This window comes from Helianthus annuus, chromosome 17 (genome assembly GCF_002127325.2).
Source record: "Helianthus annuus cultivar XRQ/B chromosome 17, HanXRQr2.0-SUNRISE, whole genome shotgun sequence".
NCBI lineage: Eukaryota > Viridiplantae > Streptophyta > Magnoliopsida > Asterales > Asteraceae > Helianthus > Helianthus annuus.
In genome coordinates this window covers 15855199-15870039 of record NC_035449.2, presented here as the reverse complement: position 1 = coordinate 15870039, position 14841 = coordinate 15855199, and the positions used below count along the sequence as shown (strand labels likewise).

At 34.7% G+C, this 14841-nt stretch overlaps 2 protein-coding genes across 2 annotated transcripts; one reads left to right on the top strand and one right to left on the bottom strand.

Annotated features, from left to right (window-relative positions):
- The first annotated feature begins 4647 nt into the window (after positions 1–4647).
- On the top strand, positions 4648–10457 carry LOC110923764. Its single transcript, XM_022167826.2, has 5 exons — positions 4648–6379; positions 7227–7254; positions 10147–10186; positions 10274–10282; positions 10377–10457. The coding sequence occupies exons 1-5, from the start codon at positions 4648–4650 to the stop codon at positions 10455–10457; spliced, it is 1890 nt and encodes a 629-aa protein (XP_022023518.2).
- A 1669-nt stretch (positions 10458–12126) lies between these two features.
- Positions 12127–14675, bottom strand: LOC110923453 (mediator of RNA polymerase II transcription subunit 14-like). Its single transcript, XM_022167539.2, has 3 exons — positions 14117–14675; positions 12801–13726; positions 12127–12484 (listed from the first exon to the last, which is right to left on the bottom strand). Exon 2 carries the CDS (start codon positions 13541–13543, stop codon positions 12878–12880), a length of 666 nt encoding a protein of 221 aa, XP_022023231.1. The 5' UTR covers positions 13544–13726; positions 14117–14675; the 3' UTR covers positions 12127–12484; positions 12801–12877.
- Between the last annotated feature and the right edge of the window lie 166 nt (positions 14676–14841).

The following is a 14841-nucleotide window of genomic DNA, read 5'->3' as shown; positions in this document are numbered from 1 at the left end:
CATTGCCTAATCCCTATTCGGACCATTGTCCTTTATTGTTATCTACAAAGAATTCAAATTTTGGGCCGAAACCCTTTCGAGTTTTTAACTCGTGGCTTGGACGGGATGGTTTTGAGGAGGTGGTCTCTGACGCGGCATCAGCTTTTTGTGGGAATGGGCCCCCGGATGTTTTGTTTTGTAATAAACTCCGGTTTATCAGGAACCGTATCAAGCTGTGGAGAGACAAAATGAAGGAGAAAGAGGAGGGCGAGGTCTCCTTGACGAGATCTGAATTAGAAGAACTTGAGCTTATTATGGAGGAGAGGGAGTTGGATGAGGAAGAGGATTAGGCCATGTCGGAAACCAAGAAAATCATTAGGGAATATGAAGATAATAAAACAAAGGATATGAAGCAACGTTCGCAGGATAGATGGATAAGGGATGGGGATGAAAACTCTAAGTATTTTCACTCTTTTCTAAATATTTACTACTTGAACAGTCCATGAAAGTAGTAACTTTTGTAAAAATGAAAGAAGAACTTGATTCCGAGTTTGGATACTTTCTATGTATAAAAATGTAGAATTATCTCCAGCTACAAATATGTACTTTTTTTATTTGGTTTGTTTGAAATTAATTTGGTTTGTTTATTGTAAAATGCTTTATAGTGGCAAAGTGTAACGAAGAAAGGCAATGATGTGGAGCAGTGCATGTCACAGGTGAGCTTCAACTCAACTTACCTAATATATAATTAGTGATTAGAAATAATGCAATGATTAATTAGCAAGGAATGATTAGCAACCTCATTATACTTTCAAAAAAAGTAATTTATAATTCTTTTGTGTTTCGTATCTTCTCTCGATTTGAAATTCAACCTTATTATCTAGGTATCTGTGTGTGGTTTAAGATGTTTCAACCTCATTATACTTAGGGTTCGTTTTGAGAAAGATGTGGACAAGGTAGAGTCAATGTAGGAGATACAACATCAACATGCTGTTGATAATATTTAAGCCATATACGATGACATGGGTGTATTATTTTTAAAGGTTAGCACTACAAAATTTTTATCGCACGTATACATCATCACAAGCACTTTTGCTTGCTTAGAGCAAATATTACCATGGATTTTGTTATCATAGAATTTGTCGGTGCATCAAAATTCTTTTTTGTTTGTAGAAGGAAAAGCAACATCCCGGGTGTATCTAAGTCTCTTAGTCTATCCATGTGAGTTCACGTTACATATTGTCTGTTTCATTAGATTCAAGAATTAAAGCCTATTAATGTGAAAATTTGGGATTTCATCTTTTGTATCAGGGTGAATCACTTCAAGTCATGTATCCCGAGTTGTTTTAGGTGCAGCCTCCGTCCCCCCTCTCTCTGATTTTGTGATATATATTATTTTAATGTTTTTACATCATTGTTCCAATCTAAGTTAATGGTTCTTTGTTTAAAGTTGAATTGAAGATAACCTCTTTCTTTTTTTCATTTGATAAGCAGAACCACTTTATTTTCAAGTCTTCAAGTCGAATATCATTAGCCCACTATAAATGCATAGAGGTGGAAGTCTTGACCCTGGTGGTTAATTTGAGTTTTCTATTTCTCACTAATGGGAACGGGTAATCTCATAAAAAATAGTTAAAAACTGGGTTGTGTTTCTTTGTTTTCTGATGCCTAACTCATGAAGATGTTATTTTATAGGAATTTCTGACCACGAACTGGGATGGCAAAAGTTGTATAACTAACATTACAATTCGGCTTACTAATATCACTGTCCATAATAGATTTCTTATTTTCTTCGGGCCCAAAACTAAAAATAATCAATGGCCATCTTCTTTGAATCTGATTATCATCTTCGTCTCCAAGGTATGAATTTGTCTATTAATCCATTTTTTCTTTATTTTGTTAAGCTTTATCGGTAATCGTTTATTTTTTGTATCTTGCAGCCGTTCATCTAGCCGTCGCTAGCTTCTACATATTTTTGTGGATTTCTACCAAGAAACTTGAATCTGATTTGTTACAGCCTCTTTAATTCTTGCTAAAATGTCACATTTTGAGCGATGTGTCTCATTGTCAAGTTATATAAGGACATATATATGCTTAAATATGACCACTGAAGTGTCATACTCCCTGAATCTCATTATTAGGGCTGTTCAAAAAGCTCGCGGTTCGGAGCTCGCTCGAAGCTCGCTCGGATTTAGCTCGGAAAAAGCTCGCTCGATATGGCTCGGTTTAAAAGTGAGCCGAGCCGGCTCGGCTCGGTTAGAAAGTGAGCCTAGCTCGGCTCGGCTCGTAACGAGCCGAGTTGGCTCGGTTTGGCTCGCTTTGTAGCTCGGCTCGGTTTAGCTCGGATTATTTTACTTATAATAAATTTTAATTTTATATACATTATAATATATTACAAAAAAACTGATTACTATTTACATGTATATAGGTTTGTAATTTGATATCTATGACATATTTGAAGGTTGATTACCATACTAATTAACTAATATTGTATTTCATTGAAATTAAAACTTATTTTGCGTTGTTGGACTTGATTTTGGTTTCTAATGTATTTGGTTGAACTTATTTTGAATATATTATTTTAAAGTACTGAATAATATTTAAGGCTACTGAATTTTAAGATGTTTATATTAATATTTCTTTATAAAATCGAGCCAAAACCAAGCCGAGCCGAGCCAGCTCGGTTTAAAACCAAGCCGAGCCCGAGCTTAGATTTTCAGCTCGGTTTCATAAACGAGCCGAGCCGAGCCAGCTCGGTTTATAATCGAGCCGAGCCCGAGCTTGGCCTGACTCGGCTCGGCTCGGCTCATGAACAGCCCTACTCATTATCAAGTTATAAAAGGTCTCATTGAGTGTCATAAAGTTTAATATTACACATTGCTTTCAGATCTTATAAGGTACGTGTTCTTAAATCTAGATATATTTTCTGTATATTAGTTACTATGAAACGCGTGTTTACTATATTTGTTATTTATATGTCTTACTTTTAAATGTTGTCATTTTTAGCGTTTTTTTAACGATAATACCATTTTGTTGTTTATTAGTTGGTGAACTAATAACGACTGTCGAATAAACAAAGCTAAAGTGTTTTACTTAACATCTCTTCATACTTTCGTTATGTGATAAATTATTTCACAAGAAGATATACTATGCATTCTACAAAATGTCGCAGATACGTAAAAGTACGTCTGTATTGGTTAAGAATCTTCGTACACATAATATTAATGGTCAAACAAGGTTTGTGAATCCATTTTTGATGTTATTGAATACTTTTGTTTTCAATGTATTTTTATGTATGTTACTAATAAATTTTTTGTTCATATATTTTGTTTACGATAGGTACGGTGTTGTTGGACGACATGATATAATTGAAGTCGAACATATTTCATTAGGGGATGATTGTTTTTTCAATTGGTCTAAAACAAATTCGAGGTTATTGGTTACGAAACTCCAGCAAGTAGAAGTATTAGAGTAATAGACTTTCAATTTATATGTCAAACCAGAAAAACGTATTTCTTTCATTTATTTATCTTTTCGGTTTTGTTACATATATAGTTCGATGCTTCGTTTTATTTTAATATTCAAGCTCAGATTTCCATAATAAGTTCACGTATATAGTTTCTTTATGATCACTAACGTAATTTCTTTTCTAAAACTAAGAAACATATCATTTTTCAACACCGTGAAATTCACGAGTATTAGCACTAATAGTATTATAAACAAATAATTAAATACAGACGTGAATGCATTTGAGAAATTAAAAAATAACTTGGGTGGCCTTGAAGGCACTACCAAGATTAATATCGGTGAGTGAAAATAAGTATTTACTTGCAACATTCACTGTTTATCAAAGTTCTTTTTTAATAGTTTGATTTGATTTGATAAGCATGGAATGTGTCAAATATCCCCAATAAAACTTTGTTATTTAAAATGTGAAATTATAAAAATAAAAATTTATCTAGTTAAGAAGTTGTTAAATAATAATAATAATAATAATAATAATAATAATAATAATAATAATAATAATAATAATAATAATAATAATAATAATAATAATAATAATAATAATAATAAAGTAAAATAAGTAATATGGATAAAATAAGATCGAATCCAGATTTAGCTTTATGAAATCCCGATTTCATCATCACATCTACCAAAAATAGAACTTATCTTTGCATAATATTTTCGTAAACAAAGTTTAACGACATGGAAACCCGTCATATAGTCTCAAAGTTATGGTGAAAAATATTAAATGTCAGATAAGAGACTTTGACTTATGTATGTCTTTGACTAGCTATATTATAACATTTTTTTATATATCCATATCACACCAATTGCTTTTGTGTTTCGTTGAAGAACAATATAATTATCATACCTTTTTTCTTACAAGATGAAAATAATTAAATTTTAAAAAAACATACCAAACGTTTGTTTTTTCGTCTAAAACCTTAGCATTTACACTTTTACAAACTATAAAAAAAATTGCCATAATAAGTTAAATCTTTATCACTTTACCCATAAAAGTTGCGAATAACTTAAAGGGGAAGCGAAACGAACTGACCAAGAAATTCAGTTGAACGCGTCCTTAAGTTACCTTATTATGCGCACAACACCACAAAGATCTCACACGGCACAATGCGATTTCATTCCTTGTTTGAAACCTCCTCAATGGATCAACTGATCATCTTGCAATCCAATCACCACCAACAGCAACAACCACCGATCAAAGTAATCTTGTCGAATCTGCTCCTTCTAACAGACCGAATCTGTCACACTGCTGTCGACGAGTCAAAGTTCTACAAACTCGAGTGCGCCTATGTGGGTAAACAAGTTCATCGTTTAACTCGAATGTTGCGCTTTTTCAGCCATTTTGTCGATTCAACTTCTTTATACGAACGTCCAGTACGCGGTATCTTCACAAACGTTGGGATCAACCTAAACCATGCACTAACTTTAGTCCACAAATGTAGACACCGCGGTATCATTCTTCGTCTCATTAGCATTGCTGGTGTTTTGGATTTTCGGAAAGTATTTAACCTCCTCGACGTATCAATGGATAACATGAAGTGGTTGCTCAGCGTATATGCCTCCGCGAACCAAGGTATTATTCTCACTTTACCACCAATAGCGAGTAACGACACGAGTTTAGCTTTGGTTTGGTCATGCATAGCTTCGCTTCACACACATTCATTAAATTTGAAAATAGAAGCCGCACTAGAATTATCTACATTAGCGCGCGATAGTGACCGAAACAAGGATATGATAGTAATAGAAGGTGGGGTTGCTCCATTGTTAAAGCTTTTAAAACATGAATTGTCACCCGAAACCCAAATCGCGGGTGCCATGGCGCTTTTTAACTTAGCCAATGATCGAAACAGGGTTAGATCGATTTTTAACGAGCATGGTGTCCCAGTTTTAGCACAGGCTTTACGAAATTCGTATATATTGGTTCAAATCGAGGTCGCAAAATTGATAGCAAGAATGGCAGAACATAATGGTGTTTGTCAAGAGGCTTTTGCAAGAAAGAATGTGATTGAAACACTTGTTAGATTGTTGTCGACCGAAGGTAAGATCAACAAGCTCTTGAGGTCAAATTCGGCTAACAAGATAGCTTTATCGTCCTCTATCTGGCCGAGACACAAGAAAGAGGGCAAACTACTAGAGGTATCGCGGTTGATAGTCGAGTTTAATACTAATTGTTGTAGAGCACTATGGATGCTTGCTAGAGACAATGTTGCTAATTGTAGGAAGATAACGGAGACGACGAAAGGGTTACTTTGTTTTGCGAAGCTTATCGAAAACGAAAAGGGGGAATTGCGGATTAATTGTTTGATGACGGTTATGGAAATCACATCTGCAGCTGAAAACAATCCTGACATTAGAAAATCAGCATTCAAGAATAATTCACCAGCTGCAAAAGCTATAACTGATCAGCTTCTTAGACTGATTGATGAATCAGATAACGCTGTAATCAAGATTGTAGCCATCAGGGCGATCGGTCATCTGGCTCGAACATTCCCTGCCAGACAGACTAGGGTCATTAGTCCTTTGGCCAAACAACTTTGTGACATGGATCCAGATGTGGCCACTGAATCGGTTATCGCTCTTGGGAAGTTTACTTGTCCGGAGAATTATTTACGCGCAGAGCACGCAAAGAGTATAGTTGAATTTGAAGGAGTTCAACGGGCGTTGAACATGTTGAGGAGGGGGAATGATGAGAAGACTCAGTATCATGCTTTGGTTCTTTTATGTTATCTTGCAATGCATGCTGTAAATAATGAGCAACTTCAACAAGCAAGAATTTTAACTGCTTTAAGAGGTGCAGGTAAAACTATTGCTCATAAGTGTTCTGAATTGAGAGATTTGGTTGCACAGGCGGTTCATCATCTCAAATTGTCAGGTTATTAGATTGGTATATAGTATATACACTTAGACTAACAATGTAAATAATGGGGAAGTTATTTTTTTCCTTTTTTTAGATCTCATGTGAAGCAAAATATGGGTATTTTCTACTTATTTAGGAAGCGGTGATCAAATGGGTACCATATTCCATTGATAAGTTCTTACTTTTAACAATTAAGTTATGAATGGATTGATTTTAGTTGTGTTTTAAATAAAAAGTGCGATTAGTGTGTGAGATAGCGATCCACAAACTAAATTATGAATTGATCTTAGTCCCCACTCTTCCACATAGTGAGATTAGTGTGTGAGACCGCGATCCACAAACTGACGCATGGGACGTAGCCTTCCTAGCCGTGTGCAGCCTACCTTCTTCACCTTCTTCAGACCGTAACGTAAGGAACTCAGTATTTGTTCGGATCCTCCCACATGTTCAATCTTTTTTAGCGGTTTCCCAGAGATCTTTCTCATTAGCTAAAAGTAAAACAAGTTAAAATGACAAAGAGATGATGTATTATATGAGCAATTTTTCTTACTGTTTATGCTTAATTTAAAAACCTCTTGATTATGGTATAGGAGAGGAAAGAGCTAGGGAGAAGGGTTTGGATGCATGTGATTAAATACAGACCCAAAGACAACATAACATTACTCTTTTTTGATACATATACCCTCCCTAGTTCTCTTAAGAAAGTTGAATTTGTTATTGTTCTAATATTTTCCTTAAAAATCATAATTAAGGGTTAGTTTTAAATAAAAACTGAAGAGTACCAAACATTTTTTTATCACGGTAACTTACATACTCTTTAATTCTACTACTAAACTATATTTTTTTTTTTTTTGTCAACTAGAGGGATTAAACCCTCGCCACTTAGAAAGGTAAGAACTTATTCAATACATTGGTACAGCTAGGCCAAAAACCTTTTGGTTAAATAATTTAAGAAAATGTTATTAATGTTTTTATAGTTAGTTAAATCAAATACAAAACTCATTTTAGTTCTTTCCATTACTATTCTCTTCATTATTTTTGTTTTTATCTTACTTTTGACTTAACTAAATACACACATAGTTTATCATAATTAACATATTTAGTATCTAAATTAAAAAAAAAAAAAGTTGTGTGTGTGAGATGTGTAGTTGTCATTTTGTAACATCTTTTGGGGTTCTAATATCAAATTCTGGTGAATTGTGTTGAAATAACATCTTTAGATTGGTTTAGCCTGTTTGATGACTGAATGAGCATTGCGACCGATTCAAGTTCTTATAACATTGCTTGTAACACATAAAATAATACACACATTCTCGTGTCATGTTACTATCTTATAATATAATATGCTTGTAACACATAAAATAATATATTCATTCTTGTGTGTGTCATGTTATATAATATGTTGTCGTGTTGAATAGCTAATTGTTGTTAAAAAGAATTAAAAATTAAAAATAATAATAAAAAAGAGACTACTTATTTATATATTATGTAGGAGAAGCCCATTTGGCAGGTTTTTTTAAAAGAAGACAACCCTTCCTAACGAGAAGCTAGCTTGAGAACGAATCATCATTCAGTTGACTTTTTAAAAGTCAACTTATCCATCTATTTGAAGACAAAAAACTAGAACAAACACACAAAAGTTTAGGAAACACAAGATGGCTAAGTTTCCTCCTTCATTGTTAGTTTTGGTGATTGTTTGTCTATCATTCTTTCATACCACTTCTGCCATTTCAGGTACACTACCTTTAATTGCTCTACACTACTAGGTAAAACTTTGCAATTATTTGTGATAACTAAAGTTGGGAAAATAGATTACTAACTATTAGTGTGTGTTTAACTAGATAATGGTTGCGGATATAGTCCAAGATCAAGAGAGTTGTTTCAAGCATGGCAACACAAGCTCGTTGTTTTCGAGGGTCGAAGAGAGCTAAGAACAGTTTCACGTCCACCACCACCAAAGGCGAGCAAAGTTAGAAATTATAAAGTACAAGGAGGCTCCTAAACTTTATACGATTTTCAAACAACTAAAGCATTACTTTCAATTTTAGTAACAATGGTATGACTGTCACTTGTATAAACATTTTATTCTAGTACATGGTAATTGTTTTTGAAGTTTACATAGTATATAGGCATAGACCAATTCAACATGTCTTGAGGGCTTATTTGATTGAACTTGTACTAGAGTGGGATATTTTTTTAAACTTAGGGGTAATATAGACATTTTACACTTACTTAACTCATATATTTAACTTAGGTTAATGATAAGGAACACGCGAATGTAAAAATTGAGGAACACGTCAACAAACTTATACCACTTGTTATAGGGTCCGGCTCTTTGGTTCCTGGCTACCGACAGTTAATTAATGTATGCAAAAATTGAGGATGAATAACCGGAAGAACTTACAATTGCTTTCAATATATATATATATATATATATATATATATATATATATATATATATATATATATATATATATATATATATATATATATATAGGGTAAGGTTCATGCGAGAACCACCCTTATTGCGAGAACCGCGAGAACCAATGTGAACAGGGGGCAATTTTGTAAATACATAAAACTTGTAAATTAGTCGCTCCTCCTCTCCCTGCATCTGTACTACTGGACTTCAAACAAAAACTAAATCATAATCTATCAAGAAATCACGTCCGACAATCCCACAAGCATCATCAATCTGCGATTCATCACAGCGATTTACAAAAAATCAAGTTCGACGCTCCACAATATCAGTAGTTCATCATCAAACTTCATCGTATGTTCGATATTAGTGCAAAAAGAACATAATCATCGATTTCACATTCCTCTTCGATTCGAAATTAGGGCAAAACGACCATAATCATCAAGATTTGTTGTACAGATAGGGATAATTTGAAGAACATATGTCGTTTAATGGAATCGCGTCTAACGGAATCACGTCTAACGGAATCACGATTCGTTGTTGCACAGTTCTGTGAATTTGTAAGTTCATACACTTTGTTTTGTAGTCGTATGTGACAATACAACTCTTAATCATCGATTCAGATATGTTATTATGTGATTATGACACTTAAACAGTCGTTTCATACCTGTTTCATATCGGCAATATTGAAAATTGTGTTATATATATGATTTTTTGAGTGAACAGGGGCGAATGTTGTGATAGAACTATATGTATTGGGGTAGTTATGTGTTTGTTCATGTAGTTTTTCTTGATGAATAATGTTACGTGAATAATGCTAGATATGATGGGCAACACACAACTTGATTTGGTAAGCGTTAGGGTTTTTTTTTACTGAACTATAACTGTTGATAAGTTATGTCATGTCGATGCACATGTGCATAGCTATAGTTATGCACATGTGCATATTTTGACAAGATATGCTTACACGGAACAGGATAATAAGGTAATGTTGTGATCTATATAGATATGCACATGTGCATATTTTCTAACAGAAACAGAACAAGATAATTAGGTAATGTTGTGATCTATATAGATATTTTTTTTTTATGCACATGTGCATATTTTCTAACCGAACAGGCTTACACAGAACATGTCGATTAGGTATAATTGTGTGATATATAGTTATGCACATGTGCATATCTTGACAGAATATGATTACACATAACAGGATGATAAACTAAATTTGTGATCTATATAGTTACGCACATGTGCATAAATTGTTATAATAGGTTAATATGCACCTGTGCATAGTTTGCAATAATAGTCTAACAAGGTAGATAATGTTGATGCATATGACTTTGATCTATATGGTTATGCACAGTTATGCTAACATGTATTTCATCTTGGAATATGTTAATAAGGTATAATTGTGTGATATATAGTTATGCACATGTGCATAGATTGTCAGAATATGTTAATATGCACATGTGCATAATTTATCAACATAGGTTCTTAAGGTATTTAATGTTTATGCACATGTATATAATGATGCACGTGTGCATATCTTATATGTTGATCATAAATTAATGTTGATACACATGCTCATTGTAGATCATCTATGGCAAAAAAATACACGGATTAACAGATGATAGAGTTAAGCATATGTTAGACGAAGAGGCGTTGAAGCAATAGGAATGCTGGGGTGTGCTCAACAACTGGAAAAGGAACAGGCAATATGATGTTATGGATGTTAGATGTGGGTGATTCAAGGATCGAAACTGTTGGGGCGGATACGTGAAATGTTGTCGGTGTGAAGATGGCGATGAAACAGCTGAACACCTTCTTTGTTCGTGCAGGGTCTGGTATCACATCAGTCAGTGGTGCAAGGTGAGTCCTTTTATCCTGTTTTTGGTTAAAGATATCATAATTGACTCTGAGTTTTGCAATCTGGATAGAGAAGTGAAAGTTGCTTTACATGGCATTATGTTCGTGACAAGATGGTGTATATGGTTAGCCAGGAACAATAAAAGGTTCTTGGAAACTCAAGTTAAACCCGGAGAGATTATCCGTAATATTAAGCCCATCGGTTTTTATGGTATAAGAATCGGTCCAAAAAATAGGTCCGTAAGTTGGAAAAGTGGTGTAGTTTCGATATAAGGTAGCTGCTAGTCTCCGGTCTTTAGGTTCTTGTGTTGAGTTGTTTTACGTTTTGATGTAGTGGTTTGTTCGACCGCCTCTGTTTTGGATGTTGGCTTCTGTGAATAACATTTACATTTAAAAAAAAACTTATGCACATGTGCATAGTTTGTCATAATGGTTTTGTTGCTAGTTAATGTTAAATATGATTGGTGGTATTACGAAATTTGATTGGTAAGGGTTAAGTTTTGTTATTGAAATAAACCTGTTGATAAGGTCAGTCATGTTAATGCACATGTGCATAGTTATGCACATATGCATATTTTGTCAGATTAAGTTAATATGAATGTATTAAAGCATATGCACACGTGCATTATTACCTTAAAACATAAACATTGTACATATTGTATGTAATATGTTTATTTCACATGTGCATACATGAAATAATTAATGTAAAATATGTAATGTATGCAGGAAAAAATTATTCGAAACTGCTCATGGATTGACAACAAATGCGTATTTGATTAATAGGTTAACGGATGAAAAATACCAGGGAAAATGATGGACGAAGAGGCGCTGAAACAGGAGGAGTGTTGGAAGATAGTTATGAAATGGAAAGAAGATCAGAAGGTGTGAGGTTGTGAACTAATGCGAATGTTATGTAGGTAGTTTGTGGATATGCAATTTATAAAGACATTTTTTTTTTGTTTTCTTGATGTCTTTTGATTGTAATATGTGGGTAGTTTTTTACAATAATGGTTGATATAAGAAGTTTGACGTATACGATGTCTTATATGGTGGTTGATGGGTTAAAACTTTATTTGATTGTTCAGGTATATTGGTATGTTTGTTAATATTCGATGTATTATGTTGTTTGGTATAGAAAATGTTGGTATTGTACATGTGCAAAGTTTGATATAGCATATCATATTACGGATGTGGTACCCTATTACGTATGGGGTACCACATTGCATATGATTATGTATATGTAAAGGAAAACGAATTACATGTAGTTAATATATTCATGTATGCACATGTGCATTGGTCGAACAATAACAATATGTAGTGAAACATTAAACATGTATGCACATGTTTATTGTTTGAAACAATTACCATGTGAGGAGAAACAGTAAATATGTATGCACATGTGCATTTTCAAAACAGTAACCATGTTGGTAATATTTGTTAGGTGGTCAATAATGAAATTACATACGCTTATGTATAATAAGTAATTTAATTGATATCAAAGTATCATGATCACAATCATAACATATGAATACGTATACAGACAGTGCAAAATGTTTGTAAACAAAAAGAATAATGATTAGAAACTATTTGTCATTATATATAGGATAATCAAGAATCGTTGAATGTTTTATGACGCCTGGATGAATGTCTACGAGGTTACTCAGGTTCATATATATATGCAGGGTCTTTAGCATCATCATCAACATCTTCATCAGTATCATTGGATTCAACGTACTCCCAACTGTTAAACGTACTGTTTATAATAGGGATGTATGCAGCATCAACATCGGGTATCCAATATGGTGTGCTATTAGGTGTAGAAGTCGTAATTGTTCCTGTATAAAGAAAAAAAGAGAAAAGCATATAAGATTATGATTAATATGGTATATGGTAGATGGTGTGTATACGCACGATGTATAAATGTTTAACATTTTTTTTGGTGATGAGTATGGGGTGTTGGTAATGTGATGCACATGTGCATAATTATGTACTGATGGTTAACAGTTTATATGTGATGATTATGGATTGTTGGCACATGTTCATGTTCATGATAATGATGGTTAACAGTTTACGGATGACGAGTATGGGTGTTATCAACATAATGCACATGTGCATGATCAGTGACGAGTATGGGTGTTATCAACATAATACCTTTAGTCACAAATCGAATGAATTGCAACTCTTGATGTTCTGTATTTGTAGGTGTATTGTGACTGTCAAGTGTATTATCAGCAGATGGACCAACCACCACCGTAACCACCATTGTCCCCAAGCCCGATAATGGCGGTATTCAGCTCTCCTCTAACATGAGCAGGAACTGTCACAGTAGCTCTGCGCACTAAGAGTGAATTTGGTGATGCTGACATGGCATTTGTAGAACGGTTAAATCCCACGGGTTGGTTTCCTGGGAGAGACATTACCGTAGGGCCTGCTCGGGTGACATTTGGGGCTGAGAGTTGCGGACCAGGAGACGCAGCCGAATTGTTGGAATTAGTTGGTCCGGCTGATGGTTGACCACCATCGAAATTCGGGTCTAAACCGTTCAACTCCTGAGCAACATGTTCCATGATGAAGGGCCGAAACTGTGGACAGGGTAAAGAACCTCCAACTGTAGGACCTCCTTTCGGTGGCGTTGCAGGTTGCAACCAAACTTGATCACCCGCAAAGCACCTCATGTTAACCGCAAAATATTTCCGGTATATTATCCGAATCCAATACGGGCCACGAAGAACAAACGACACATCAATCGGTAACAGAGTACTAGGAACGATTCCCATGCCACCTCCGCTAGCCACAGTAGAAGCAGTTAACATGGCAGATGCACCAGGGTTTCCACCAGGACCCGTACCGGGACCATAGACATGACCAACATTTGGGTTTGTACCATTTGGCATTTGCCCATTAACATTTGCTCTTGATAGTGTCGGGATAGATGAAGCCGCACCAGAAACTGCAGAAACCGGAGCAGCCCATGCAGGACGTGTTGCAGCATCAAGAGCATGCAAAGGTCCTGCTGTCAGACGAATGCAGTCCAAAAGAGATGAAACTTCCGTCCCATTGATAAAATCCTCGAGAAACTGAAAAAAAAAAAACAGAACTGTAAGCAATCAATCAATCAATCAAAAGTTTAATACCTGATAGAAGGATAAAACTATCTGAGTTTTCGCAGATTAGTACTGAAACATTCTTTTGCATGATTAGAGGCTTACACTTATTAAAATTTAACAGAAAGTAGACTTTTAATCTAATTTGCAACATAATGCACATGTGCATATGATTTAATACCATATCATTTACAATCAACATAATGCACATGTGCATATAATTTAATACAACATCATTACAGTAAGTATAATGCACATGTGCATAACAGTTAATACAATATCATTTACAAAGTATATACATCAGTCAACATAATACATTTAGTCACAAATTGAATGAATTGCAACCAGTAGATGTGGTGTTACCAGTAGATGCAGTGTCAACTGATAATGATTGATCAGGTAAATTAGCAGTCTCAGAGCCTACGTTGCCTGGTGTAAACATGGAATCAAACGTCTGTATTTCAAACCCATGAAAGGTGTGTCGATTTGCAACTGTTGTAAACACAGGATTGCAACTTTCATTTGGATTAACTGCAGGTAAGGTATTGACATCAACATCAGATGGACCCACGGCAGAAATAGGATTGAAATTGACATCAGATGGGCCAAAAAAACCAGAATCGGGATGTGGATTGTATGCAGACAATGTTGTATGATGATCATCAGATGCCGTAGGTTCAAATCCAACACGAGATGAGTCAGACAAAGCCATGTGTAGCCGAAATCAGTATACAAACGCCGAAATCAGTATCCCAATTGAATCCCCTGTAAGATGTGTATATCGCCGCCTATCGCCGCCGTGAATCTAGAGAGATTAGTCACCGCCGAAGATCTCCGTCGCTGATTATGAAAAATCTCCAGCGAAACCCTAGAATGTAAATGACGATAGTGAACAGGGGATGAAATAAGAGGAGTGCGTGTTTTTTATTAGATTTCACTTAATTACAAATTTGCCATGTGTTCACATTGGTTCTCGCGGTTCTCGCAATAAAGGGTGGTTCCTAACGGATCTTTATCCTATATATATATATATACATATATATATATATATATATAGGGAAAGGTTAACATACAAAAGTCCTTATCCT